This window comes from Symsagittifera roscoffensis, chromosome 7 (genome assembly GCF_963678635.1).
Source record: "Symsagittifera roscoffensis chromosome 7, txSymRosc1.1, whole genome shotgun sequence".
In the NCBI taxonomy this organism is placed as follows: Eukaryota; Metazoa; Xenacoelomorpha; order Acoela; family Convolutidae; genus Symsagittifera; species Symsagittifera roscoffensis.
In genome coordinates this window covers 22,229,615-22,256,296 of record NC_087068.1, presented here as the reverse complement: position 1 = coordinate 22,256,296, position 26,682 = coordinate 22,229,615, and the positions used below count along the sequence as shown (strand labels likewise).

Genomic DNA, 26,682 nt, shown 5'->3' with positions numbered 1-26,682 from the left:
ATTTACCTTTCAATTAGCTGGAGGACCATGTTAACATCCTTCCCCCCCCCCCCCAAAGCCGTTTGGGGGGAGGATGTTAACTTGGTTCTAGACTGGGATGATCAATTTGATACCCAAACAATTGAAAGTCTTTGGCGAGATGCAAAGGCAAAAAACAAAAATTGTACGGAACAGAAAGAAGTATGATTGATTCTTACCAAGCGGAATTCTTGGTTCGCAAAAATTGCAAAAACAAAAAACTGGAAGTGTTCGAAGAAAAATTGAGAAATATTGGTCAATTACACAAACATAATAATGATGCAAATGTGTAATCAAATGGTTGAAATAACATATACAATGTAACCATCTTTAAATGTAATCATTGAAATAAATTATTTGATCTGCCTATTAGATTAATTAGAAACCTTTGAGGGGCTATAATGGGAAGATTTGGGAGGGAGGCTATAATTTTTTGATACTAGGCTGGGGGGCTATAATAGGAAAGACCCGGAAAACTAGCCTGTTTCAGCGCAATTACCTCAAAATGGGACACACAAATTGATCATTACAAAAATCTTTGGCCAAAGATAACTTTTTAGTGAAAATAAAACAATTGCATGCGCAAAAATTTGTGCATTAAACATCAGCTTCACAGTGTAATTAGTGATTTTACGATGAAGAGAAGCAATTGGTTTTATATGTAGGCGAAGTTGTACGACGAACCTTGAAAAGTTGTCTATAATTGCGTTAAGAAAGCAGACGCCAAATTTGATGATGATCGGACTAGGTGCAAAAGCAGTTAGGTAAACAGAAGGATCAATTGAGCCCCCAAGCATCGCCCCCCAATTTCCCCAAAGCAAAAACTAAGACGCTACAAAAAACTTCAACAAACGCAAGTAGATGGTAGATGTGTTCATATCAACAATTGTCCGTTTTTAATGAGTATCAAGAAAAATTTTGAAAACAAAAAAAAAGAAATTTGATAATAAAAAAATTGACAAGTTTTTGTTTGGGCGACGCTTGTCATTGAGAAAAACGAGTTATCAGGATTGATGCTCTACCCTTGTATCTAAACACCAAAAACTATTCTCCTCAGCCCCTTAATAATGTATGCATTAGCTTTTTTTCACTTAAGTCAGTACAAAGTCGCTCTATGTGCCTTAATTTTATTGATTCTTATTTTTTCACTCTGAAGGTAAATTTCATTGGTGATTTTTCGTTACTGAACTGGAATTGGTCTTTCTTATTCGGTTCAAACTGAAAAATCACTTCCCAATTTTTGTTGAAATTAGCTGGCGAACATGATCTTTTGTCATTGGTTACAGCAACTTTGTGCGGGTGGTTTACCATATATATCGATCTGGTGTACTACTGGAACTATCACTCAAATCTCATTAATTCACTCTTTATTACTCAACCGTTTGTCGCTGCAATAACTTGATAGGTTATGGGCTCAAATGCCCAATCGCAAGTGAATATACCTTACCAATTTGAAATCTGTGGAGGGACCTTAGCTTTGCTAATTTGCTGATGGGTTATTCGGTACGCAGAGCGTTAGGTTCCGAATCAGAATTAGATTATCAGAAATACTTGCATAATTATATAAGCGGGCGGTAATAATGATTATAACATATGAGTTTGATACAAGAGAAAACTGGGCCATTCAGTCTTACCTGGGGCAATATTTAGCATTTTTAATTTTGATTGGAGCTCAATCTTTGTGTAGGACTTAATTGGGAAATAAGAACATGGATTGCAAAAAATGTCGAAAACTAATAGCACAGTTTTTGTGAAAAGAAAATGCTTTTTCCTATTTTGAAGAGCAAATCGAGGCACGAATTTTTCACTTGAAATGAAATAAGATTTCAGATGAGACACTTGATTGAAGGAATTTTATGCCAAGTTTAAGAACGAAAGCAAGCAGGGATCCAAAACAAGCTGCAATAGATAAACGAAAAGAGATTTTCTAGGAAAAAGATTTGCAACATTGGTACGAACTTGTGCAGGCACTAGATAAGAAATTGGTTTTGTTTTAAAGACCTTAAAAAGGCAATGGTAGCAAAATTTGGGATGTTTTACGGAAGAGTTTTAAGAGTTTTGAAAAACTGAGAGGTTCAAAGAGTTTTGCAAAAACAAATCTCCGAACTTACAGTTTTAAAAAAGAATAGCAATGAAACATGATTGATTATTTGACTAGAGCAGCGGAAATTCAAAGTAATTTAGAACAAGCGAACGAAGGAGTGAGTGAAAAATATTAGTTTCAAATATTTTGAAAGGGTTTCCAAAACAATTTGAAACTTTTTCTACTATAGCCAAGTATAGTAGAAATGAGAAAAATTTAGATGAGTTGAAAAGATATTTAGTGAACTTTGGTAGCGTGAGACAGGTCATTGAAAAAGAGTTTGCTTTTAATAGCGGAATAGAGTTTTTTAAATGTCATAAACGAAAACATGTGTCGAAACAGTGCAGAGAAACAGTGCAGAGAAAACTTAGGCACCAAACAAGACAAGGAGGACAAAACTCAAAAAATTCAGTGCTATGAGTGCAGGAGTTTGGTTATATTGCAAAGCTTTGCCAAGCAACGAAAAAATTAATTTGTAAGACTAAACGAAAACAGAACCTAGCAGCTGAAACAGCGGCTCATTTCAAATTTTTGAGATGAGTGTTACCGGGCGAGGACTTATTGGTAGCCTCTGGAGCCACCAGAAAAATGATTAGGGATCGAGATACCTTTGTTAGTTTAGATGAGAAATTCAAAGAATTAGTTAGCAGTGCAAATTTCTCTTACTCGAAAGTTTTACGCAAAGGTGAAGTTAGGTTCAGAGTGAACGATGAGAAAGGCAAATTTGAGATGATCGAGCTGAAGGATATTTTGTTCCTTCCTGAAAGTTCAAGAATTTTGATAAAAATATCAAAATAGAATAATGCAGGAGCAGAAATCGTTTTCGGTGCGAGCTCATTTGTTAGTCAGCTTACTCATTCAAAGTTGTTCAGTTTACTCATTCAAAGAGGAAAGTGGTCTCTTTTTGCCGGACACTTTTGTAGGAACGACGAGTGTTATGTAGTTAGCGCATTGAAACAATGTCATTGTAGTATGAGTCAAAAAAACTAGAAAAACTAAGTCATTTTGAGCAACATGTTGAATGCAAGAACATAAGTGAATTTAAAAATGATAATTCTGAAACTCGTGAGTTGAATTAGGCAAAAAAGAAGCCAGTCCCGAAAGATTGCTACACCAGTTCAACCAGGTCACTAGATATTGCTGACACAGATATTTTAGGTTATATCAACCAGATAGCAGGGAATGGTCATAATTATGCTATAGGTTTTGTGGACAGTTGTTCTAGATACCTAAACTTTTATTTCAGAACGACGAGAGATGCGGTAGCCAAAAAATTGGAAAGGTTCATAGCATATAAAGGAGTCCCTCAGATTTTAGTTTCAGATAGCGCAGTAGAGTACATAAGTCAGGAATAAATGCGAGTTTGCAGGAAACAGAAAATAAGATTGGAAACGTCGGCTCCTTATACTCCTCAAGAGAACGGAAAGATAAAAAGGGTCGGAGGAACGATTACTCAAATGGCTCGCTGCATCATTTTGGATGCCATTTTAATGAAAACTTATTGGCTTCATGCTCTTGATATGGCTACCAAAAAAAACATGTGCTTTCATTCTGCTATAGGCAAAACAGCCTACAAGTTAGGTATGGGAAAAAATCCAAACTTAATTTTTTGAAAACTTTTAGATGTGTAGCGTATAATTTTGTGAAAGAACAGTTGCGCAAAAAACTAGACAAAAACTCTGAAAAGAATTTTCTTTGGGACATCCGACAACAAAAAAGCTTGTCTGATTGGAATTGAGAATAAAGGAAAACTCAAAATGAAAAAGTATAGAAACGTTATTTTTGATAAGTTTAATTTCTATATTGAGAAAAAATAGAAAGTGACAAAAAAAGAAAAAAAGATGATGAAGTATTTTTTGGAGAACTTCTTGAAAATATAACAAAAAATGCTAGGGAAGCTCTAGCAGAACGTGACTAGCAAGAGAAAAACAAAGATTGGTAACTAGTTAGAAATAGAGGTGGGAAGTCTATAGGCAGCAGATTGCATTATGCTTTGAAGTACGGACCTAAAGGTGAAATTTCTAGGTTTAAGGGTAGATTTGTTGCTAAGAGTTTTAAACAAAATGAGGGAAGGGATTTTCACAAGACTTATTCGCCTACAACTAAGATGTCAACAATTAGAGTATTTCTAGGCATAGCAATTCAAAATAGGTATGAGCTGAGACAGTTAGACATTAAAACTGCTTAATTGAATGCCAAACTGGTTGAAAATACTTTAATGAAGCACCTAACGGGTTCAAAAAATTTGATGAAGAAGGAAAACCTTTAGTTTGTCTTCTGAAGAAAAGTTATTTTGGAGTAAGGCAGTCCGGTAGAAACTGGCATAGGACTCTAAAACATTGGCATAGGAGTTAGGTTTTGAAAATTCAATTTTTGATGAGTGCTTGTTTATAAGGAGGATTGAGGGAGAGATTCAAAATGTAATTGGATTGTGGGTCAATGTTATAGTGGTTTGTGCAGCGGACCAAAGTCTCTGCAGCTCGTTTGAAAACAATATCTCTGAAAAATTCAAGATAAGCGAGATAAGTAATCTTGAATGAAAATTGATTACTCAAAACACAAAAAACGGAGGGGTCAAAAGAAATGCGTTACCTTTAGTATATAGGAGGGATAAGGAATTGAATCTTGTTAGCTATGCGAACTGGGCTGGATATATAGACAATAGGAGAAGTAGCTCAGGATTTTGTCTTAGGCTCAAGGACAACTCAGGTGTAATAAATTGGTCTAGCAGATTCCCGCTTTAGGTATCAACTTTAACAGCCGAAGCAGAACACAATGCTGTGGTCGAAACAGTAAGTGATGGAATTCATCTACAGGGCATACTTAGCGACTCAGGCATAATCTGCAAAAAGGCCTATCGAAGTTTTTGTTGTTAACAAAGCTTGTATTGTCCCTAGTAAACATTCAATGAACCACGAAAAAACGAAACAATTTGCCAAAAAACTAAACTTCCTTAGACAGTTAGAATATGACAGTTAGAACAGAAGAATATGACATTAACTTTTTTACTAGCAGCAAACATGCCTGCAGATGCTTTGAGAAAAAATTTGGGAAAATGCAAAACCGCATTTTTCCGAGACTTATTACTAGAAACCAGCTAAAATGAAAGCGGGGTTTTGGTGATTTTTTGTAACTGAACTGGAATTGGTCTTTTTTATTGGTCTTTTTCAAATTGAAAGATCATTTCCCGTTTTTGTTAATATTAGCTGGCGAATCATGACCTTTAGTCAATGGTTCGAGCAACTTTGTGCGGGTGGTTTACCATATATTTTGATCTGATGTACTACTGGAACTATCACTCAAATCTCAATATTTCACTTCTTATTAATCAACTTCTTATTTTTCGCTGCAATAACCTTGATAATTTTTGAGCTTTAACTTTGTAAAGTTTCAAGTTCAATGTTCGTTGGAGAGTCTCTTTCAAGATTTCATAACATTCAAACTATTTTCAAGAGCTTATGAATACGTCTTAAGAATCTATTGAGCTATTTCTTCACAAGAGAATGAGGGGAGATCGCTGATTTGATCCAATGATCAATTGAGCAATCTAGTTTCCGTAATGAATGACTAATTGAGCTAATCTTCTCCCAAGCAAAAATTAAGAAGCTACAAAAGACGTCAAAAAACGCAAGTAGATGGTTGATGGGTTTTTAGCAAGCAAGAAATTGACCGAATCAAAGTTGTTTTTTATGAGTATCAAGAAAATTTTTGAAACAGGAAAAAAAAGCAAACTTGAGAAAAAAAACTGATCCAAACTTTGCCTCTCATTGAGGAAAACGAGTTATCAGGGTTGTTGCTCTTGCCTTGTATTTGAATGAATACCAAAAAACTGCTCACCTCAGACCCTTGATGGTTGATGGGTTTTTAGCAAGCAAGAAAAATGTTGTACGTAATAGCCTTTTTTTCCAATTAGATCAGAAAAAGTCGCTCTATGCGCCTCAGATTTCTTGGTTTTTTTTTCAGTCTGAAAGTAATTTTTCAGTTTTGATATTTTTACATATGGCGTTCAATTTTCGTTGGAGAATCTCTTTCATATTTCATATCTTTCAAACTAATAATGAGTGGTTATAATTATGTCTCAAGTACCTATTGAGCTATTACCCCCACGCGAGAATGGGGCTAGAGATTGGGCAATTGATCCAAACAGAACATAGCATATGGTAGGAAAAGGTAGAAGAGCCGGTGTTTGATAAACTTTAATTGAAAATAAATATAGTTTTGAGGAAACTACTGATAAGATTACACTTCTTTCTATCCTTTGTGTGCTTAGAATGCATTTTCCTTGAACCTCAATTCGGAATGCAATTTTTAAAAGAAACTTGCAAAAACTAGCTAGAGTTTTGTAAGACATAATTGACTAATAACATTCTTTGTTGCTTAAAATTTCCTTTATACAGCGGGAAAATATAGAAGTAATAGACCAAGGGTTGTGTGAAAAATTAAAAAAAAAACCATGCTAGAAGCAGGAGTATGAAAGCTGAGAGTTGGTTGCGTTTCGCTGCCGCAAAAATCGTTCTAAAACTGAACTGAATTTCTGATTGGAAAACAAGTTGAGCTTAAAAAGTCGATTTTATCTGTCGAAACATTATCGATCCTGCTCTTGAGGCAATTTTAATCCTTCTGTTTAAGCATTCTGTGGAAGAGTTTGAGCAGCATTTGGATCAACAGGAGCAGTACTCTTCAAAAGATTGCACAGTTTTTGAAAAATTGTCTACACAAACTAATAACAGGCCTTTTTCACGTCAAGTATGAAATAATAACAGACCTTTCTCACGTCAGTCTGAAGGTAATTTTTTAGCTTTGATATTTTTAAATTTGGCGTTCAATTTTTGTTGGAGAATCTATTTCATATTTCATATCATTCAACCTAATTACGAGTAGTTATAATTATGTCTCAAGTACCTATTGAGCTTCCCCCCCCCAAGCGAGAATGGGGGAAGAGATTGTGCAATTGATCCAAACAGAACATAAAAAAAACCATGCTAGAACCAGGAGTATGAAAGCTGAGAGTTGGTTGCGTATCGCTGTTGCAAAAATCGTCCTAAAATTGAACTGAATTTCTGATTGAAAAATAAGTTGAGCTGAAAATGGCGAAAATATCTGTCAAAACGTTATCAATCCTGCTCTTGAGGCAATTTCAATCCTTCTGTTGAAGCATTCTGTGGAGGATTTCGAGGAGCGTTTGGATCAACAGGAGCAGTACTTTTCAAAAGATTGCACAATTTTCGAAAATTTGTCTACTCAAAATAACAACAGGCCTTTCTCACGTCAAGTGTGCAAGTCTATAAAATAAATAATATATCCAGTTCAAAACCCAACAGATTAAATTGAAAGCGTGTCAGCTCCAAACTGAATGGGACAACTTGAATGACTCGCCTGCCGTAATTGTTAAATTATCTATTTTTTGGAAAAGAAAAAAAATTTTGGGAAAGCATTATGGCTTGTGAGAGAGTCAAATACGTTTTACTCAGATTCTAGATTTATGATGGAACGACTGCCTCCGAAACAGCCAAAGGTTATTTACGAAGCAAATTTTAAACACAGTAAAGAAAAAACATGAGCGAGTTTATAAGGAAAAATGGCAAGTTGTTCATAAAATGTCCTCTTGTGCAATTTGCAGTTGGGGAAAAACACCAACAAAAAACTTGATTGAGGAATGCTTATTGAGTTCTGTAGTTTGAAGGTTGAGAGTTTCTCGAGATGAAGAAAAAGAGAGTTTCATGAATATGGTTCAGATATTGCTGGTGTTGCCGATGAGATATTTTGGAAAATTTGAATGAACAAGAATCTGTTGTTGGTCATTTCGTGCTGCAAGTAGTTCTAAAATCAAGTTTCATTTCTTTCATTTATCAGATGAATGATTTCATACTCGAAAAAAAAGAGAAGAGAATGAGGTGGGAACTGTGGATAAAAGTTTTCTGTCTCACTAAACAGTTTCATTGTTGATGCCATCATGACCAGTTAGAAGTCAAGGTTGAGCCCCAAGTAATTGCTTTTACATCGATATCGTTTATTGATTTGGTTCCGTTGGGTTTGCACAAATAAATGTGACAAAAAAGACTTGATGGGCGCGAATGCGGTTTTGTTTTTTTATGTGCGTAATGATATAAGTTATAAAGTCGAAACTTTTTAAATCATAATTGGAGGCAATGACAGTCAGTTTTTCTTTTAAAATCAAAGTGAAGTACAATCTAAGTGCTGTCTACAAACTGTCATCTAAGAATTTTGATCGATTGTTTTTCAAAAGAAAGATTTATTCGAAAACATATATCATTTACCATGGAAATCTTTATTCTGCAGAGGCCTTACAAATGACATTTTGAAATTGATTAGTGCCCAGAAAATTGATTATACTAGCCTGAATAAATTCTAACTTCAGTACACAAAAACCTTACACCAACTCGTTAAACCTTCACAACAAAATTCTGTGCAGATCAATGATTCTGCGAGATTTTTACTGATGTTTTGACTTTACATTGCACCAGTTAACAAGAGGAGAAGTAGGTGCGTAAGTTTTTTGGTGTTTTTTCTAATATCCGAGAAACTTTGAGACAAATTTTTGTTTCCAAAAAGTTTCACAGGGAAAAAAAGTTGTTTGTTTTTTGTAATATCGGAGAAAGTTTGAGAAAAAAAAGTTGTTCACAAAAAGTTTCATTGGGAAAAAGTATTTTGTTTTATCACCCAGAAATGTGCATGAGCGTGCATAGTACAAAAAAAATGAAAAAAAAAACTTCGGGCCATGATGGCGTTAGTAAAAAAAGTATTTCAGAAACTTTTGCCGGTAATATGTCAGCCTTTTGCTGAATTGTCAAAAGAATTTTAGTCTGAAGGCGTATTTCCGGCGTATCATAAGCTGACGAAGGGCAGGGATTTGCACAATTGTGGCGAATTTTCTGGTCCCAACAATTATAGATCTATTGGCCTACTCAACTCTACTTCAAAAATTTTTAACAATTGCAAAAAAAATATCTTTTCAAGAAGGAGCAGTTCGCGTTTCAAACAAGAGATCATGTGTTCATGCTTTGATTCGTTCCACACAGTCCATGACAAAATCTTTTGACAAACAGTATCACACCTTTCTATAAATCCTTAATAGAACTACACTGCTATCTTTTTCGAGTGATAAGTAACAATTTTCTAGAAAATTAATTAAGTGATCAGAAACAATATGTTGAGGATGGCAGTGAAGTATAATCTGTTTAGGTAGTCCGATTCGCTTTAACTCAAGGCTCCTTTTGGGGCCATTGCTTTTTCGGTTATATATCAACGACATGCCTGATGTGTACAAAAATTCAATGTTTTTTTTTTGTTTTTGCTTAAGGCATCATACAAGGCTTGTCGTATTAGTAAAATTGAAATCGAGAAAAATACTGAAAAGTGCACTTAAAAATTTTTAAAAATCGGTTGCCCCATAAGTAGGGATGAAAAAGCATCTCTGAACTTCTGGAAAATTTATAAAGATGAAACCACTCATAGAAATTTTAAAAATATATTCTGTCAATTATCTAGTCTTTGTTGTAGGCAAAACTCAAATTCAAAATACAAAAAGAAATTTAAAAAAAATTGATATTTTGTGGAATTGTGTTCAAGCCTAGTTTTACTCTTTAAATCAGCTTTCAGTGTTTTACGAATCTTGTGCTTAATCTACTGTCTAATTTTATATGGAAAAACTTACAAACATTATTTTGATGAAACTTCAAATCTTCAAAATTGTCTTTAATTTTTTTTTGTAGGAAAAAATGGAAGCGTTAACCGTATCATGTAACAAACCAATTACTAACTGTTTTTAAATTTTTTACGACTGAGTTAACAACAGAACAGTTTGCTCAGCTAAGACAAAAATTTCAAAGCAATGTGCTTAAAACTTCAAAACGTTACAACCGGCGTTCCACCTGTGCATCTGCTAAAGACTATTTATTATTTAAAGAAAAACAAGAGAACAAAAACAGCTGCCAGATCAATGACAAGTAGAATAAGGCTTCTCTATAGTTATTTGCTCGCAAAGGATTTGGTACGATTTTGACACAAGAACAGTTAACAATAAGGAATATCTGAAATGGTTTCAAGTTTTGAAAACTAAATCTTAGACATTAGGGATAATCACAGTTTGCTGTTTCAAAGATTTCTCACCCTACTATAATGGGTCCTCTCTTCTAGAAATTTTATCAGGGTTACCATTTACTAAGCTGAAATTCTCTTTGATAACCCCTCCAGCCATTTTGCAAACTTTGTCAAAAAAATTTTGCAATATATAGCTGTAAGTTAATTTAAAATAGGAAAAACTGAACCACAGGAGTTTTAAACTTCAACTTTTTGCGTTGGTCTATTAGGAAGGAAATTTAAATTACTTTAAACAAGTAGAAACTTCACTGATGATTTATAATGTAAGCATTTCGCGCAACATTTGAAATCTCAACATTTTCCATTTTGACCTTAATAATTTAAATCAGGGCTAATTAGCGATTGAAAAGTCTTCAGGCTAACTACAAAACAAATTTTTGAATTTTTCTTGTGCATTTTGATTCTACGTTTTCTACGCTGATTCTAACCTAATTCAGAAATTTCTGCTGTGAGATTTTGCGGAGTATCTGCTAGAGACTGGCAGAATTTTTTAAAAGCACTGAATATGAAAAACAGCAAAAACCTTTCCAAAAAATTTTATAGTAGAATGCTGCAAACATAATGTATTTTCGAGAAAACTGGTGCTAATTTCATTTGACTCCAAAATAATTGGGGTTAAAACCAAAAAACTCGTTTTTCCATTTAAAACCACCACAAGCGAGTTTACGCACCAAAAACAATCAACGCTTAGGACGTGGCTATTTAAGTTTAAATTTGCTCCTTCTGGTCATTTTGGTCGATCGTGACAGAGACGTTGCGGTCCCTGGCAACTGCAAAATCTGAGGTCAATAAAACACATTTCAAAACATTTTTTTTGAAACAAGCAAGCACTTTCACACATTTATTTACAAATTTATAATACAGATTTTGAGCTGCAGGCTTTTTGACAATTTATTCCAATCCAACTGTTCTTGTAACCGTAAAACTAATTCAAAATTGGATCAGCGTATGTACATCTTGTTTCCACGTTCAAATTGTAATCTCCTCCCCACTTTTTCGGATCATTCGGAAATGCCTTACTTGTCGGCAACCTGGCCCAGCCATTTTCGCCCCAGAAAGTTCCCCAGCTGTTACGTATGATCCAGTATTCGCCCACCTCAGCGTCAACGCCCCACCCTGAGACCGAAATCACGTGATCATAATGACCACTGGGTACTTCCTGTTGATACACCGTTCCACCTGAAACAACCGACACAGTAAAAAAAACATCAGAACTCATCAAATGGGACACAATTGCTGTCACTGTCTTGAAGAATGATATAGAGTCTACAGATAACCACAACACATAATCTACGACAAAATCGCAAAATCGAATTTCAAAACGACAAAATTGAAGTCTCAAGGTCTCATTTAATGATACGGTGAGGGATGATAGTGTGTAATCTACTTATAAAATTATAATAATTAACCAGGGGCGGATTTAGGATTTTCTCGAGGGGGGGGGGGGGGGCGAAATTTCAAAAAAAAGTTCAAAATTTATCGACCTTTTTGTATAGATCACCCAAATTAATTTTTCGAGCATCCCAAAGGACTAAAAAGACCCTGTGAGGGCCAAATTTTCTGTGTCGCAGGCAAATTTTGATAAAACAGGCCAAAAAAGCCTTATTTTCCCTTTTTTCGAAAGAAAGTTTCACCAAAAAATCGCGTTTTTCGGCGTGCACTCACCCTCAAAATTAGTATATCTTGGTGCCACAACCGCCTATAGAAAAATTTTAGGTTCTGTCACCAAAACGGATATCTCAAATTAGTAAAAAGGGGGAATCTTTGGGTCGGCAATTGAATTTTTAGGAATTCATTTTTCAAATATTTACATAAGAGCTGAAGTAAATTTTTTAATAGCTCGTATATAAGAAATTTTGTTACTGAACATATCTCTCAGATTTCACAAAAAATGATTACAAATTGATATATTTGTTGTTTTAAAAGAATTCTAAGGGTTTGATTTTGCTTCATTTCAAGTTTTGAAAATGAAAATTTATTAGCTGTGCCGCACACTACAACTCTATATTGCAGTTTTATCTAGGGGCGCTCAATTAGATCTTAATTAGTTGTCCTGTTACTAGTACGTCAATTAGTATGTATAGCAATACACAATTTTTTTGTTATAAAATCAAAATTTTATTTTATTGTTTTCTCTAGGATCAAAGTTTGTTTTTTGATTTCCGACAAATTTTCTGTTTATGATAAATCCTCGTTATCTTGGTGTGAAATTTGTCCTTGTTGCTTCACTGCTGTGTCATCAGCAAAAAAATTTTCATTTAATTTGTAACCAATGGTGAATCATTTCTCATTACATTGAACTGTATTGGTCCGAGGACTGATTCCTGTGGATGTCGAAATAAAATTTGTGATCTATTTGTCAAATATTATTTCAACAATGCTTGCATGTGACCTCGTGTCAGCTTTTTGTAGATATATTTCTAGTAAAAAAAGTATCAAGCACTTTTTAGAGATCTATAAAAGTTGCATGCGTTAAGTTTTTCAATTCCGAAACAATTCGAATGTTTGATGAAAATTCACAAAGAATCTTTGTAATCGATTTAGAACAGAACCTTTGTTGGTTTTTAGGCAGGACACCGTGTGCATGTAAAAACCAATCAGACGTTTGTGGAGCAGTTTTTCAAACATTTTGGCTTTTACCCGACAATTTTACTAAATTTTTGATAGAGACTGTTGTTTTTTGTTTCGCATAATTTTAAATTCAGACTCTTGTGTTTTGTTTCGAATAACATTATGGTTTTTGTGATGAATTGGTATTTTTTTGCAAATTTCGGTTTTTGAAGTTCACTTCCTGTAAGGATTCAGTTTGCAAAGTTTTCCTCCATTTTTGCTAGCGGTACTTTAGATTTTGTCAATTATCCAGGTTTTTTATTTTCGATGATATTTTTCGTAGTAGGTAGATCGAATAAGTTTGTTTTTAAGGTAAATATCAGATGAAAGAACCATTACACTCTAATATTGTCGTTTCTTCGCCGTGCGTTTGTAATTTAAGCAGAGCTCACTGATTCACTTTCTGCAAATCTTCTTGTCTTCTGATTTGTTTCAAACATCGCATAATTCTTCTTGAGTAATTTTATCAGGAGTCCTACTCTCTGGTTTTTTCATTAAGTAAATACTGTTGAATGGTCTGTATTCAATGTATCCGATTCTTTGATAACTGTCGCAAAACTTAGCCACATCACTTCAACGCAGCTGATTGATAAATTGTTGTTTTTTGATAAATTAAATTAAAACTTCTTGGAAAATCTGAAGCTTTTTTATTTGAGCTAAGAAATTGCCAAAGTTGAAGTTTCCGCAAAGAACAAGTTTATCATTGGTTCCCACATCAAAATTATCCAATAACATGTTCAAGCTCTTCGTTGAATCAATCAGTTTAAAGTCAGGACTTGAAAACTTCTATAAAACTATAAAACATCATTCAACAACTTTATGATAGGCAAAAATGATACTGGTCTCAAACAAAACCGCTAATAGGCTAGAAATCAGAAACATTATGAACAAAAAAGCCAAGTCCAGAACCTCTGCTATCTCTGCGTTGATTTTGAACTTGTTGGTATTTTGGTAGGCTGAGGCATACTTTATTCGAATCCGTTCTTAGCCATGGTTCTATTAGTGCAATAACTAATGGTTCAAAACCTAATGTACTCAGTAAAGCTGTAGAAGTTTCAATTTTTTGAGCAATCCAATGACTTGTTATACAAATTTTTCGTGTTTGAGCCATGCCAACAACGTCGCAAGGTACACAGACATTTTTTAAATTTCATACAAGATAAAATCAATTTTGTCTAATACCTTTTAAACAGAGCAGTCGAGCAAACATTGCAAACCTACCCAGTTTGTAGGGATTTTTTTCCCTTGAAAACGAAGGCTAACACCGCAGATATCGTAAAAATACGTTTTTGCTCAAGTGGGAAATCCATGTTTCTCAGTGCTGGAAAAGTTTGATAAAAAAATCTAGGAGATTTTTGAAAAGTTTTGAAAACTGTGAAACTGCGAAAACTAATTTTGTGGTTTCTAATCCAAAACAGTCTTATAAAATTCAAATAAAAAATTTATCAACTTACGTTTTAAAGGTTTTAAACTGCTTCCATGCCGCTTAATTCACCACAGTTGGTCAAACAACCAGAGAAAACATGCAGTGGAGACATAAGGCAAAGTTCTTGCACTTGAGTTGGTGTTCAGAGTTCATGGATTACCATCTTTCATCAGCTTTTTTCTCTTTTTTACTGTGATGGTTTTAGTTTTTTGCTTTATTTGAACTTGAGCTACCCCTCTCCTGCTTGTGATGTTTTTATCTCTTGTAGTTGAATTGCACACATTAGATATGTCAGAAAGATTGTACAAAGCAAAAAATGCTGTAGTTTTGCTAATTTTTATGCTAATTTTTTGCTAAAACTTTAAAAAAAAAATTTTTTTTTGACATTGTTCGGTATTTTTGTGACGAGAAATCGAACAATAATTTTTGCTGATATTATAAAAAAATTTTACTGGCCTCTGCTTGATTTCTGCCTTGTACTTTTATAAAATTGAATTAGTACAAATAAATTTACCCTTAAACTTGTTTCTGTTTTCATAAGTTCAAAACGAGCTAAAAACAGTATCTTTTCCTTAAATTCTAAAAACTTGACTTTGGCTGCTGGATAAAATTATCCTTGCCGCTTTCCGCTAAAAAATGGCAGGTCTTAGTTGGCTGAATTATCGATACACAAATAACCCTGAAAAGATCGCAATACATCAGGGGTCTCTTAATACACTTTGTGTCTTAGATGCGGCAAATAGGGTATTAGAAGTCGCTTTGCTATCTTTGCGGATATATCTATCCTGTGCATGTAATCTCTCATTTTTTTGTACCCATTTCAAATTATCATTTTTTACCGATTTAATTTCACCTCGTTTAATTTTTTTTTAAAGATTTTCCGTTTGTAAATTGAAGTGGCTCATCTTCTACCCCTTTGTACAAACTTCTTTCACCGCTTGTAGGCGTTGACTCATTTCCGAAAACTGTTCCTTGATATTCGATAATTTATAGTTTTTATTAAGAAAAAAATCGCTGTTTTGTCGCAAAAAATTAAGAATTTAAAAAATTCAAAAAGAAAAATGCTCATGGGGGTCTATAGTTTAGTTTTCAAGGCAATTTTGCTGAATTATTTGTTCAAAACAGTTGTGTTTAAAAGTTTTACCCCTTTCTTGAAAAAATATTGCTAATTTTCATCCTAATTTTCTCATTTTTAACGGATATATTTTTTACGGTTATTTTTTATCCTAGTTTTTCAATTTTTGTCCTGATTAACTCGAAGAAGTTGATTTCCACTGGCCGAATAAAGCTATTGTAAGTAAATGTTTAGTCTAAGACAATTTGATTTGGAGATTGAATTTTGTCGGCTTTCTGTTTCATTTTGAGAATTTCAAAGAACAAAACGCGTAAAAGAATCTCGCAAAGCGCTCGAAGCGCGAAAAAAACTAACCGATCTCTTTTCGGTCATTTACTTTCTTAATATCTAACCTATCTTCTCAGCAAGCTCAGGCAAATAATCTAGGAAACCACTGAAATTGTTCTTCTTAAAATTATGTTAAGTTATTCGAGGAGTTTTGAGTAACACTTAGTTTTTCTTACCGTGGGGTGAGAGCCTTCAGACCTCAAAAAATTAAAGAGGTCGCGGCGGAGTCTTCTACTTTGTATGAAGGAACTCTCTTCAATTGATTAATCATGAAAGAAACATCCGATGGAGTTGATTTTAAGCAAGTTTTCTTCTCAACTTTGAATTTAAAACTTCGATAGGAGATTTTTGTTTGGAAAAAATAGGCAGTGCTCAAATTATGCTTCAATTTCGGTCTCTCGACCAAAACCGCGTATGTTTTCGACTGTGATTGACCTATATTTCGACTTTCTCGTTCGGATTGTTTCGATTTTATGCTCGGCCTAATTTTGCTTCTCGACTGCGGATTTTCAGGCGCAGAACTGCACCTCGACTTTCAAAGTCGAAACAATAAAACGAACACCTAGTCCTGGGTTTGAATGTTTTAGATTGTATGAGTTTTGAAGACCTGTGAATTGCTCGAACTCTTTTGTGGCAAATATGGAGCAGACGATAGGTCCACGGTGATATATCTCACTCATCATCGCCTGTCGTCCTTGAAGAGACCCGAAGTCATCCACTTTATACACGGTATAGTCCTTCACAGGCGGACAGTAGGTGAAGTTCCAACACGTGCCACACTGCAAAAGAGATTAATTCAAAATAATCAGGGAAGCTTCTGATCAAAAAACACCTGGTGCCGAACTATTTCAAATTGGAAAATGAACAGATTTCTTTTGAAATTTTCGAAAAAACTAAATATTGAGGCAACTTGGAAGGTTCCCGTTTTTTGTCGAACTAAAACCGTATGATCAAAAAAGCCCCGCTTGAAAATAAAAACCACTCTTTGAAAGGTAAACTATTCGTAAAATATTTGAAGGATTGGTTATTGAATTATAGTACCAAAATTAACAAGTTTGCTGTGCAATTACCACAGAATAGCCCGGCCAAATAATTGAAGTGAAAAATTGAAAAAATGACAAAACACTTTTCTACTGAATTTCATGTTGTTCATTCTCCAATAAAGGGCAATGGAGTTGGTCTAATGAGACGATATACTAGTCAAACTAACGTATAATAACCGGGAGATTAAATTGAAAGCTCATATACGAATGACTTTCAAAAGCCAAAAAAAAACTAAACTACGTTTTTCTCGACAGAAAAATTTTTGAACTTTTCAAGAATCCAAATTATGACTAATAGGGTTTCATTGTGATGAAACACATGACCGATGACCAATTGCGAGTTTACCTTGAGTTACCTAATATTATTTGACGCGAAAAGATACGATCAAAATTATCTTCGCAAAACAATTAATTGTATCTTGTTTCGAGCAGAGAAGAAAATAGCCACAGTAAGTTATAGGAAAATGAAAAGAAAACCAAGAATTCTGTTTTTTTTGTGTGTGTGTGTGTGTATATACTTTGTTTTTAAAGCTAGAAAATTAAACTTTATATCGCTTAGTTAAAGGGTTTTTATTCAATTTGCTTGCTTTACTTGCTTGCACTACTCGCTCGTAAAAGCCTAAGATTATAAGTTTTAGCGGATAAAATCTTGCTCTAATCGCGACTAGGATTAAATTTTCTATTCAGTTTTTCGCGAAACGGAAAATTCTTTTGAAAATTATTTGAAATCAATCAAAACACATTCAATTGGATTAAACTTGATTTGAAATTCACTGGACCCAAGAACTGCTTAAAAACATAATTTATGTAATTTTAGGCATTCAAAATAAAACAAGAGTCAAATCTGAAATTGGTCTAAAACAAACAAAACTCAACAAAATGAGGCACCTATACTCGCATATTTTCGAAGAAAGTTGTTTAGCACTAGAAATATTAAAGCAAACGTTTCTTAGTTCCAGAAACAAGTTGCAATTATGAATATTAAAGCTCTACGAAGAATAAAGAAACGCGATAAAAAATGTTATAAGTTTCTAATGTTAACAGGGACGGATTTAGGGCTTTCTCGAGGGGGGAGGGGGGCTTTCGAAAAATTGACAAAAATTTTGGTCGACTTTTTTTTTAGGTCGACCAAATTGATTTTCCGAGGTCTCCCAAGTCAATAAAAAGACCTTGTTTTGGCCAAATATTTTGCGCCGCAGGCAAAACTTAAAAAAAAACAGGCCAAAAAAGCGTTTTTAGGCACTTTTTGGACAGTTTTGACCAAAAATTGTGTTTTTTTTTCGGCGAACACTTCCTTCTCAAAAATAGTATATTTTGGCGCACAAGGCACCTTTAGAAAGTTTTTAGGGTCATCCAGCCAAAAATGGAAATATCAGAATAGTACAAGGGGGGACCCGCATTTAAAAAAAAAACAAATCGATTATATCGAATTTTCGTAGTCTTTTAAATTTAAATTTGAATCCATTTTTTAAATCCATTAAATCCATTCAAATCAATTTTTTTCTCGCCAAAACAAAATGCATTTTTAGAACCATTTTTTTAAATCCATTTTTTCTGACCAAAACAAAATGCATTATAATTCATTTTGAATCCATTATATTGGATTTTATAATAAGTATGAAATCACGTTAAATTGGATTTTTTTCCACTATATTTTTGTTTCGCGCGTCGTGCAAAAAAAATTTGCAAGAATTTCAGCATTTATCAAGTGAGTGATGCGGAAACTTTGCAAAGCGAGTGTACGGCCTGGCCTAACGCATTCCAAAACCTAAACTCAAATTGCAAAAAGATTCCGTTGAGCTTCATCCCCCTAACGTTTGCCCCTTTGCTCCCCTCCCCCACTGAACCCCCCCTCCCACCTGAACACCCCGCCCCCCACCTGAACAACCCCCTATCCACCTGAAAACCTTCGCCTGAACAACTCCCCCCCCCCACCCCACCTCAAATAGTAATATTATAATCCATTTTTAAGTGGAGGGGGGCGTCTGAAAAGTCTCTGTTCATGTTCATAATTTTGTTTCAACGCCGCTACAATATTCAGTTCTGTTGATTAGATTTTTCGTAAGAAGGAATTTAGATGAGCAAAAGAGCTCAAAAGTTAAGATAATTTTAAAAATTAAAACCGTTGATTTATTCACCCCCTCAACCACTCATTTTTATAATCCAATTGAATATTTATAATTTATTGGAGTAAAAACATAATAATAAGCAAATGTTGCAAAGCTGGCAACTTTTTTCCTGCAAGTTTTAAAAGCTTAAGACCCAATATAACTTAAACATGATTAAAAAATTGAAAGAAACAGTTGTTAGATTATAAAATATCAGAAAAACATTCAAAAAATAATTAATTAATTATTTCTGAAATTGTTTGAAGCTAAACTAGCCGGCACCAGAAGCAGAAGCAGCTTAAGCTCCTTTTCAATACTGAAATACCATATACAACTAAAACGCAAATGGGGATCTTAAGAAACTGATTGATTGTTATAAGAAACTTAGTCAGAATTAAATGATCAAAAAAGGCTGAAGCAAAAATATTGAGATGACTATAAGTTTTTGATCATTATTTATACTTTCAATAAATCATCGTTATCTCAAACACAAACCAAATCGGTAGTTTCCATAATTCAGTCTTTGGTTAAGTGGCAGATAGCTTGACTTATGCAGTTTCAAAAATCGCTTTCAAAATTCTCAAAATACATTATAGGTTTAATCAAAGTTCTGTACTTAAAGTCGCCCATTTGTCAATGTTTAGAGAATTAAAGACATTACAACATTATTGAAAAGAGAAAAACAATTAATTTTTCATCAAAAAAGTTTTCAGCAGAAAAAAACAACGAAATCTTTGAAAATAAAAGTTTTGAGTCTCAGATTTTCAAATTTAAATCCTTATTTTCAAAAGGATTCTGAAAACATTCTTTTCTGATGATTGAAACAATATAATAAAACCAAAACCGTTTAGAACATTTTTTTTTCAAGTATTACGAGAATTAAGGAAAATTTCAAAAAAAAAAACATCCCCGGTTCTCAAAGTCTTATAAGAATTATAAGTAAAACTCAAAATCTTATAAGACTCTTATCTTGTAGGATTGATTTCGAAAACTTACAAAAATCTTTCATCATGTAAGCTGAAATTCCAAATCTAATAAGAGTCTTATAAAAATCTTACAAGATTTCGAATTTCGGTATAGAATTTTAAATCATCAAACGAACTCTGGCCTTCAAAAATGTTAAGAAACACTCTTTTATGAGCCTCATTCGGATGTGGCGAAACCTTTCGTCATAAAAGAAATAATCTGGAATCTTACGATATTTTTCCATCAATTAAGCAAAAATTCAAAATCGTATAAGAATCCCCGGGTTGAGTTAACAGGAAAAATTATTAGCTAACTCGCAGCGATTACCATCTATGGTTCAGTCATTGATCAGGGTCACTTTATCCATGATCAGGGCTAAATCATCACTGATTTAGCGCTAAATTTCAGGTATGAATCAGATATCGCAGCGATTACCATCTATGGTTCAGTCATTGATCAGGGTCACTTTATCCATGATCAGGGCTAAATCATCACTGATTTAGCGCTAAATTTCAGGTATGAATCAAATATAAATCATCCATGAATCAGGGATGGATTTTTACTGCATTAACTCTGAAGACCTATGAATCAGGGATATCTCAATCCTGAAAAATTCCTGAAGAGCCATGAAAAACTTAGAGGTTGTTTTCAGCAGTTGGTTGCAACAATTGTTTTACTTTGATGCCAAATTAGTGGTTTTATGATTGTACCGACAACAAAACTTTGAATCCAATTCGAAATTTTGATTTTTTTTTAGCGCTGATTCAAGGAGTTATCTTGGCCAAATTATCCATGACTATTGCTGAGAAAATTAGCCATGAAATAACCCTGAAGCATCGCTAAAAATCTTATAAGATGGGATATGCCTGAATTAGCGATGAATTTCCTAACAAACTGATATATTTCTGAATCAGCGAGAATGTTTCCAGTCAACTCAACCCGGGTCTTATAAAAATCTTACAAGTTTTTAAATTTTGGTTTGGAAATTGAAATTGTTTCACAGATTTTCCAGAAAGCAACCCTCCTATGCTTATTTAGAGTGAATCAATGAATCTTATTCAATAACATAACCTGGAGAAATTTTACTTTTTTGTTGATTTAAAGCTGAAAAGAGTAACTCCATCTGCTTGTTAGTGTATGGAGGCAATAGCTTGTTTAAAAGGTTCGAGTTATTGGTTTTATTGTATTCCATGCGCGCCGTTGATCGGTCAGTTTTGCAGGCTTTTAATAGTTTTCCTTCAGTCAAACTTATAATAGTACTTGAATAAAAACACTAAAATAGGTAAAACAGTTGTCTCAAACTTGTTGTAGTGGGTAAAAAAAGATAGCCTTGACCCGAAGTGGCTCTTCATGTTAACTTTCTCTAGAAAAAGAGATACACAAATTTGATTTTTAATTGTTTCTTTAGTTGCGTTTTTTAACTGCAACCAAAAATTTATCGCTATAGGGCTATAAATTTTGTATAAACTTTCATTGAATTGGAGCTCTTTCCTGGCTGTAACTTTTTAGCCGTTACCGAAAGTTACTGTACCCTATACAGTTTCATGGGAACTAACAGTAGGTTTGGTCGTGGTGGCTTTGTTACCATAAGATACGACTAAAGATGTTCATATGATGTTTCTATTCTTTATTACCCTATAACGTTTTTATTTTGAGTAATTTTTGATTGTGGAGGGCTTGTTTCCGGTTGTGGTTTTCTAGCCGCTTCTGGAATGAGTACACAGTATTTTTCCAGGAGTTTTTTTTGATGCACGCTTTCTCGTAGTGGTGCTGTTTACGACACAAAACTTTATGTCAAGCTAACTGCATCTTAAGCATACAGTTAAAGAGCTCGTTTGCTCAGAACACTGTTTTCTCAGTTATTGGAATAGAAAATCCAATATTTTGTTTTCATTCACAAAAAATTCATTTGGTTACACGATTCCACAAGATGCTTTCAAGGTTGAACTATTATGAATTAGTTTTTTTTTGCAGTAATTAATTGCTTTAGTTTGTATTCAGCTGGCGCTTTCGCGTCCTCCTAAGGTTTTATGATTTTTTGATGTTAGATGTTTTTTTTTCTGATTTATTGATTTTTTCAGATTGCGTATTTGTTTTAGGGTTTTTAGCTCTTCTCTCGCGCTGGTGTTGGCTCACTGGTAGCTAGTTTGCAAAAAGAGCTGTTCAGTTTGACATTTTGTCACGCACGAACAACCTTGAGCCTTCATTTAGCTACAGCCTTCCTCTTTGGAGCAAATCGAGAGATTTGATTCAGGCTACCTCATCCAGTTTTTAGACTTTAGCCAATTGTGGCTAATAGTCTTTTATATAATAGTTTTAATAGTTTTTATAGTCTTTTATAATAGTCTTTTATAATAGTTTTTTATATCCGATTTAATTTTTTTATCAGTTTCCTATGTTATAATTCAATTTCTCATACAATTCTCCCATGTTTTTTTTATAAGAATCTTACATCTCAATTCATTTTCTTATAAGAACCTTACATTTTCATTTGTCTTTTTCCAAGCTTCTCATAAAAATTATTTTACAAGATAAAGGTATTAACTTGCAAGATGCTAACAAGTTTTTTTATAAGATTTTGATTTTTACTAAGTCCCGAGCGATATCTAGGAAAGCAAAAAGTATGAGAGTCTAAAGCCTCAGCTTGAGATAGCAAATTTTTGCAGCGTTTCATTTAAGTGGTGCTATAATGATTGACACCATAACAAGTTAATCTAAGATTTCTGTAACAACTTATGTTTTTTGTGCAAAAGCATTTAAATAAATCTACAACAAAAAATTGGTCATTCTCAGTTTTGCGTTTCACTTCTTATAAATCTTATTGACGTACAAAGATTCTCAAATCTGAAAGATCAAAAGCAACTATTTATGAAACCTATAAAATTCAGAAATCGGGTATATTTAGTCGCAGTTTGCAGCTTTATACTTGATTTTGAAAGCAATAAAATACACATGATTATTTGTGAAAGCTCAATATAAATAGCAGAATTGTAGATGAATTTCAAAAAACGTCAAACTGGGCCATTGATAAAAATATGCAAATACTCTTCACTTCAAACAAAATAAAACAGTATGTTGAATAGGTAGATCGTTTTTTTGAAAACAACCTTAAAATGAGTAATTCTGCTCGTATCAGGGCAAAGCCCTGAATGTTACGACTACAAATTAATTGATGAATTTTTTAAAGACAAACCTCATTTTCAAATCATCTCTCTGCATGCTATGTAAACTACAAAGTGGTCTATTTCGCGTTAAGAAAAATATTAAACAGAGCAAAGAGCTTTGCTCAACCCAATGTGGAACGATTTCTAATACTGATTTAATTTACGCTTACGCGTTAATCGCACCCAATATATTGCATTTTAAAACCCTTGGCAATCCTTAATAACCTACAACTTAGCAAAAAAAATCACAGGTGAATTATTTTTTTGATTTGAGCTATAGACAACATTACCTTCTGAATGATCTCAGAAAACTCCGTCAAAAATTACTAGTTAAAAACTTGAATTTCGCCGGGAGATAAAAAATACCACGAGCGCAAATATTCTGCTACTTTTTTCGAAAGTTGGAACAACGAAGTTTTAAAATACTATACATTTTCTCAAAAATTTTATATTACGAGACACAATGAAGCACATGAGCAATTGTATTGGAGCAGTTTAGCTAAAATCGGAAATATTCAGGCATTTCACACGGAGATATTTCGGAAAATGACAATACTGTATTGAGATTTCTCAAAACATACCAGAAATTTTAGCCAATTGAAAATTTGGACATTTCAACCAATTTCAGTTTGAGACAACTGAAATAATCTAGACTAGCGGCAAACACTGGCTCTCACATTTTATTCATCTCGTGCCGGATATAAGCGTAGCGAAGAGTAGAAACCGTATCCTACTTGCAAATGCCGTTTGTATTCATTTTAATTTGAAAATTAATGCTGAAGTGGTAAATTGACTGAAATCAGGGGCGGATCTAAGATTTTCCCGAGGGGGCGAATTTTCAAAAAAATTTCGAAATTTTGTCGATTTTTTAAAATCGAGCAAATTGATTTTCCAAGCTCTCCCAACGCACTCAAAAGTCCATTTTGGCCAAAATTTTTGCACCGCAGGAAAAGTTAAAAAAAACAGTCCAAAAAGGCATTTTTAGGCACTTGGAAAGTTTTGACCAAAAAAATTTTAAGGTCCGTCACCAAAAATAGTATATTCATGACATGAATTGTCTCACATGAATTAAAGAAAAATGCGGTAAAATCTTTTAATAATAGCATGATTTGTTCCGAACTAATGAGTAATAAATTTGACTTCAACAAAGTGACATTCAAGATATGTTCATCAAAATCATGAATGCTACAAAAATTTTAAACCCATAGTCGATTTTGAAAGTTTTATTCATGTTCGTGCTATAACAAAACCCACTTGTGCTAAAATTTAAAACAATTGCGCTAAACTTTTGTACAGTTTTTTCTAAGAAATCTACAACCTCCAAAGTGAAATGTTAGTGCTGAATTGTTCAATTTAATTTTAATCCTCGGGGTATTAAGGTAGTACCTAAACACACAAAAAAAAATACAAGGTTCCCACTTATATAAAAAAAATACTGATAGCCAAAACCCGATAACCAAAACTTTTTAGCCTAAGACTAGCTACTGCGAATTTTCAAAAGCCCATTTTTTCTGAAACGTTTTCTTTAAACCCAAAACTACAAAAGTTTACTAGCCACATCTACAAAACTTTCTACAAAAATTTTGAAAGTCTCAAATTTTTTTACTCATTTGAACTCTTAAAAAAAAACCGAAAAAAAAGGTTCACCGCTTAGTCCTTAACCATAATTAAAAAACTCATAACTGCGTGAGCTGTAGCTCACTTTGTTTAATTAACCACCGGGTTAAACCTCTGGCTGGTTGACTTTAACAAAAAATTAAACGTAAATTATAGTAAAAACCTTGAGAAAGCTCAGAATAAAAGCTTCATTACCGGAACTACTTTGCGATCGCTGCCATCCGAGCTCGTAAAATTTTAATACATATTTTCTACTCCTTGTACTACTTTCTTGAATGGCTCCAACAAAGCCAACCTTACAACAGCTACTCAATCAATGGAGACGCCGCTACAAAACTTTCGAGGAGTTTGAGGAAGAAGTCACGAGGCAAATAGCCAACTCAAGCGAAATCGAGTACGTTAAACTCAGTTTTGAGGAGATAACCACTTGTTTTGATCTGCTTGATACGCTCGCAGACGACTTAGCCGCGTTTTCTACTCAGGAAGCACAAGACTGCCTCAACACTGCTTCAACGCTACGAAAACGAAAGTGCGACCTACTAATCAATGTTAGAAAATACGAAAAGGTCTTAACAAACGATGGTTCAGTTTCCACAAGGTCTAACAGCCCACTTAGAGTGCAAGGCACATCTGCAACAGCCAGTGTACCAGTAAGAAGCTCAAATACTACTGAAAACTTGGCCAACAACTTCATCAGTACTACGGCTGCCGACTTCTCAACTTACACATCCACCTACGGCTTGAGTTCATTCGACTTAGACGCTCCCCAACGCTACAGTTTCCCACCTCTACCGGGAACCAACAGAGCTATGGATCAGACAGTCAACGGTGTCATCACTACTTCTACAACTGATTTCAGATCAGTCTCACCGTCTGCAAACCCGTGTACTTTCAACTTTCGAGCTCCACTACGATACAATTTCTCGCCTCCACCAGTTTCCAATGAAAATCACATTTGGAACGACAACTCAAGACTTGAAGCCCAGATGTCAACTGACAATAATCGATATGGTCTGCTAACAATTTCAATTGCAAACAGTCCTGCTACTACATCTGAACAGTTCGTTACCAACCACTTCAACGACCATCATAGGACTATCCTACAATCACACGAACAACAACGCAACAGCCTTTTCGATAATGAACAAAGACAAATCACCAACCACACTACCAGTCATCCGACCACTGCCATCAACTACAGTTTGAAAGGATTCAAATTGCCAGATATAAAACTACTAAAGTTTGACGGCAACCCACTGGAGTGGAACAACTGGTTCGAACTCTTCCAGACTGCGATTGGCAACAACCCACGCCTAAGCCCGGTTGAAAAAATAACTTACTTGCAGTCATTATGCACTGATAATGCTAAATCTCTAATAGAGAGCTACGGAACCAATTCTTCTCAGTATGAACAGGCAATACTTGAATTAGTGCGTAGATACGGTAACCCAAAATATGTGGTGTCAGCGTTCATCAGGGAACTTGAAAAGTTTGACAAATTGATACTAAGCGAACCACAGGGCTTTATAAGATACGCTGCTTTCCTACGGAAACTAATCCACAACTTCGAACTCAACGGCTACACCGCTGATCTAAATTCTACTAACCTGACCCGACTTGCTCGATCAAAACTCCCAGTAAGTCTACTAATGAAGTGGGAAGAACACTGCGTGCTACACGATCTCGATTATGCTACACTCAAAGACTTGACGCAGTACCTCAATAACTACTCGCGAGCATGCGAGAACCTGGACATAGAGCCGTCGGCCCCAAACCAAGCGGGACGAAATTGCCAACCTATGAAGCAACAACAACCCGACAGCCGACCCAACCAATTTACTTCTATGTCCAGGCAAAACTACGACAAATCTTCAGGAATATCAGCAAGACCAACAACTTTAACATGTCCAATAGATAACCAAGTTCACTATGTTGGAAAATGTCCAGACTTTTTGAAACTTCCCGTAGATCAACGGGCAGAGCTGGTGAAGCAACATAAGCTGTGCTTCAACTGCTTAGGCAAACACAGATTTAGTGAATGCACATCGTCCAAGCGATGTTTCATCAACAACTGCGGAGGGAAACACCATTCAACTCTACACATCGACAAAAAACCGTTTCAAA

At 34.3% G+C, this 26,682-nt stretch overlaps 2 protein-coding genes across 2 annotated transcripts in view; one reads left to right on the top strand and one right to left on the bottom strand.

Annotated features, from left to right (window-relative positions):
- The window catches only part of LOC134851336 (C-1-tetrahydrofolate synthase, cytoplasmic-like), a 425,442-nt gene that overhangs the window by 207,338 nt on the left and 191,422 nt on the right, over nucleotides 1–26,682 (top strand). The window lies entirely within an intron of this gene.
- Nucleotides 11,052–26,682, bottom strand: part of LOC134851072 (cathepsin Z-like) — a 35,534-nt gene continuing 19,903 nt past the window's right edge. Inside the window, exons 4-5 of the mRNA XM_063866976.1 lie at nucleotides 16,268–16,439; nucleotides 11,052–11,401 (exon numbers count right to left, since the gene is read on the bottom strand). Coding sequence (XP_063723046.1) covers nucleotides 11,148–11,401; nucleotides 16,268–16,439 — 426 coding nt within the window. The 3' untranslated portion in view covers nucleotides 11,052–11,147. The remainder of the gene's footprint in view (nucleotides 11,402–16,267; nucleotides 16,440–26,682) is intronic.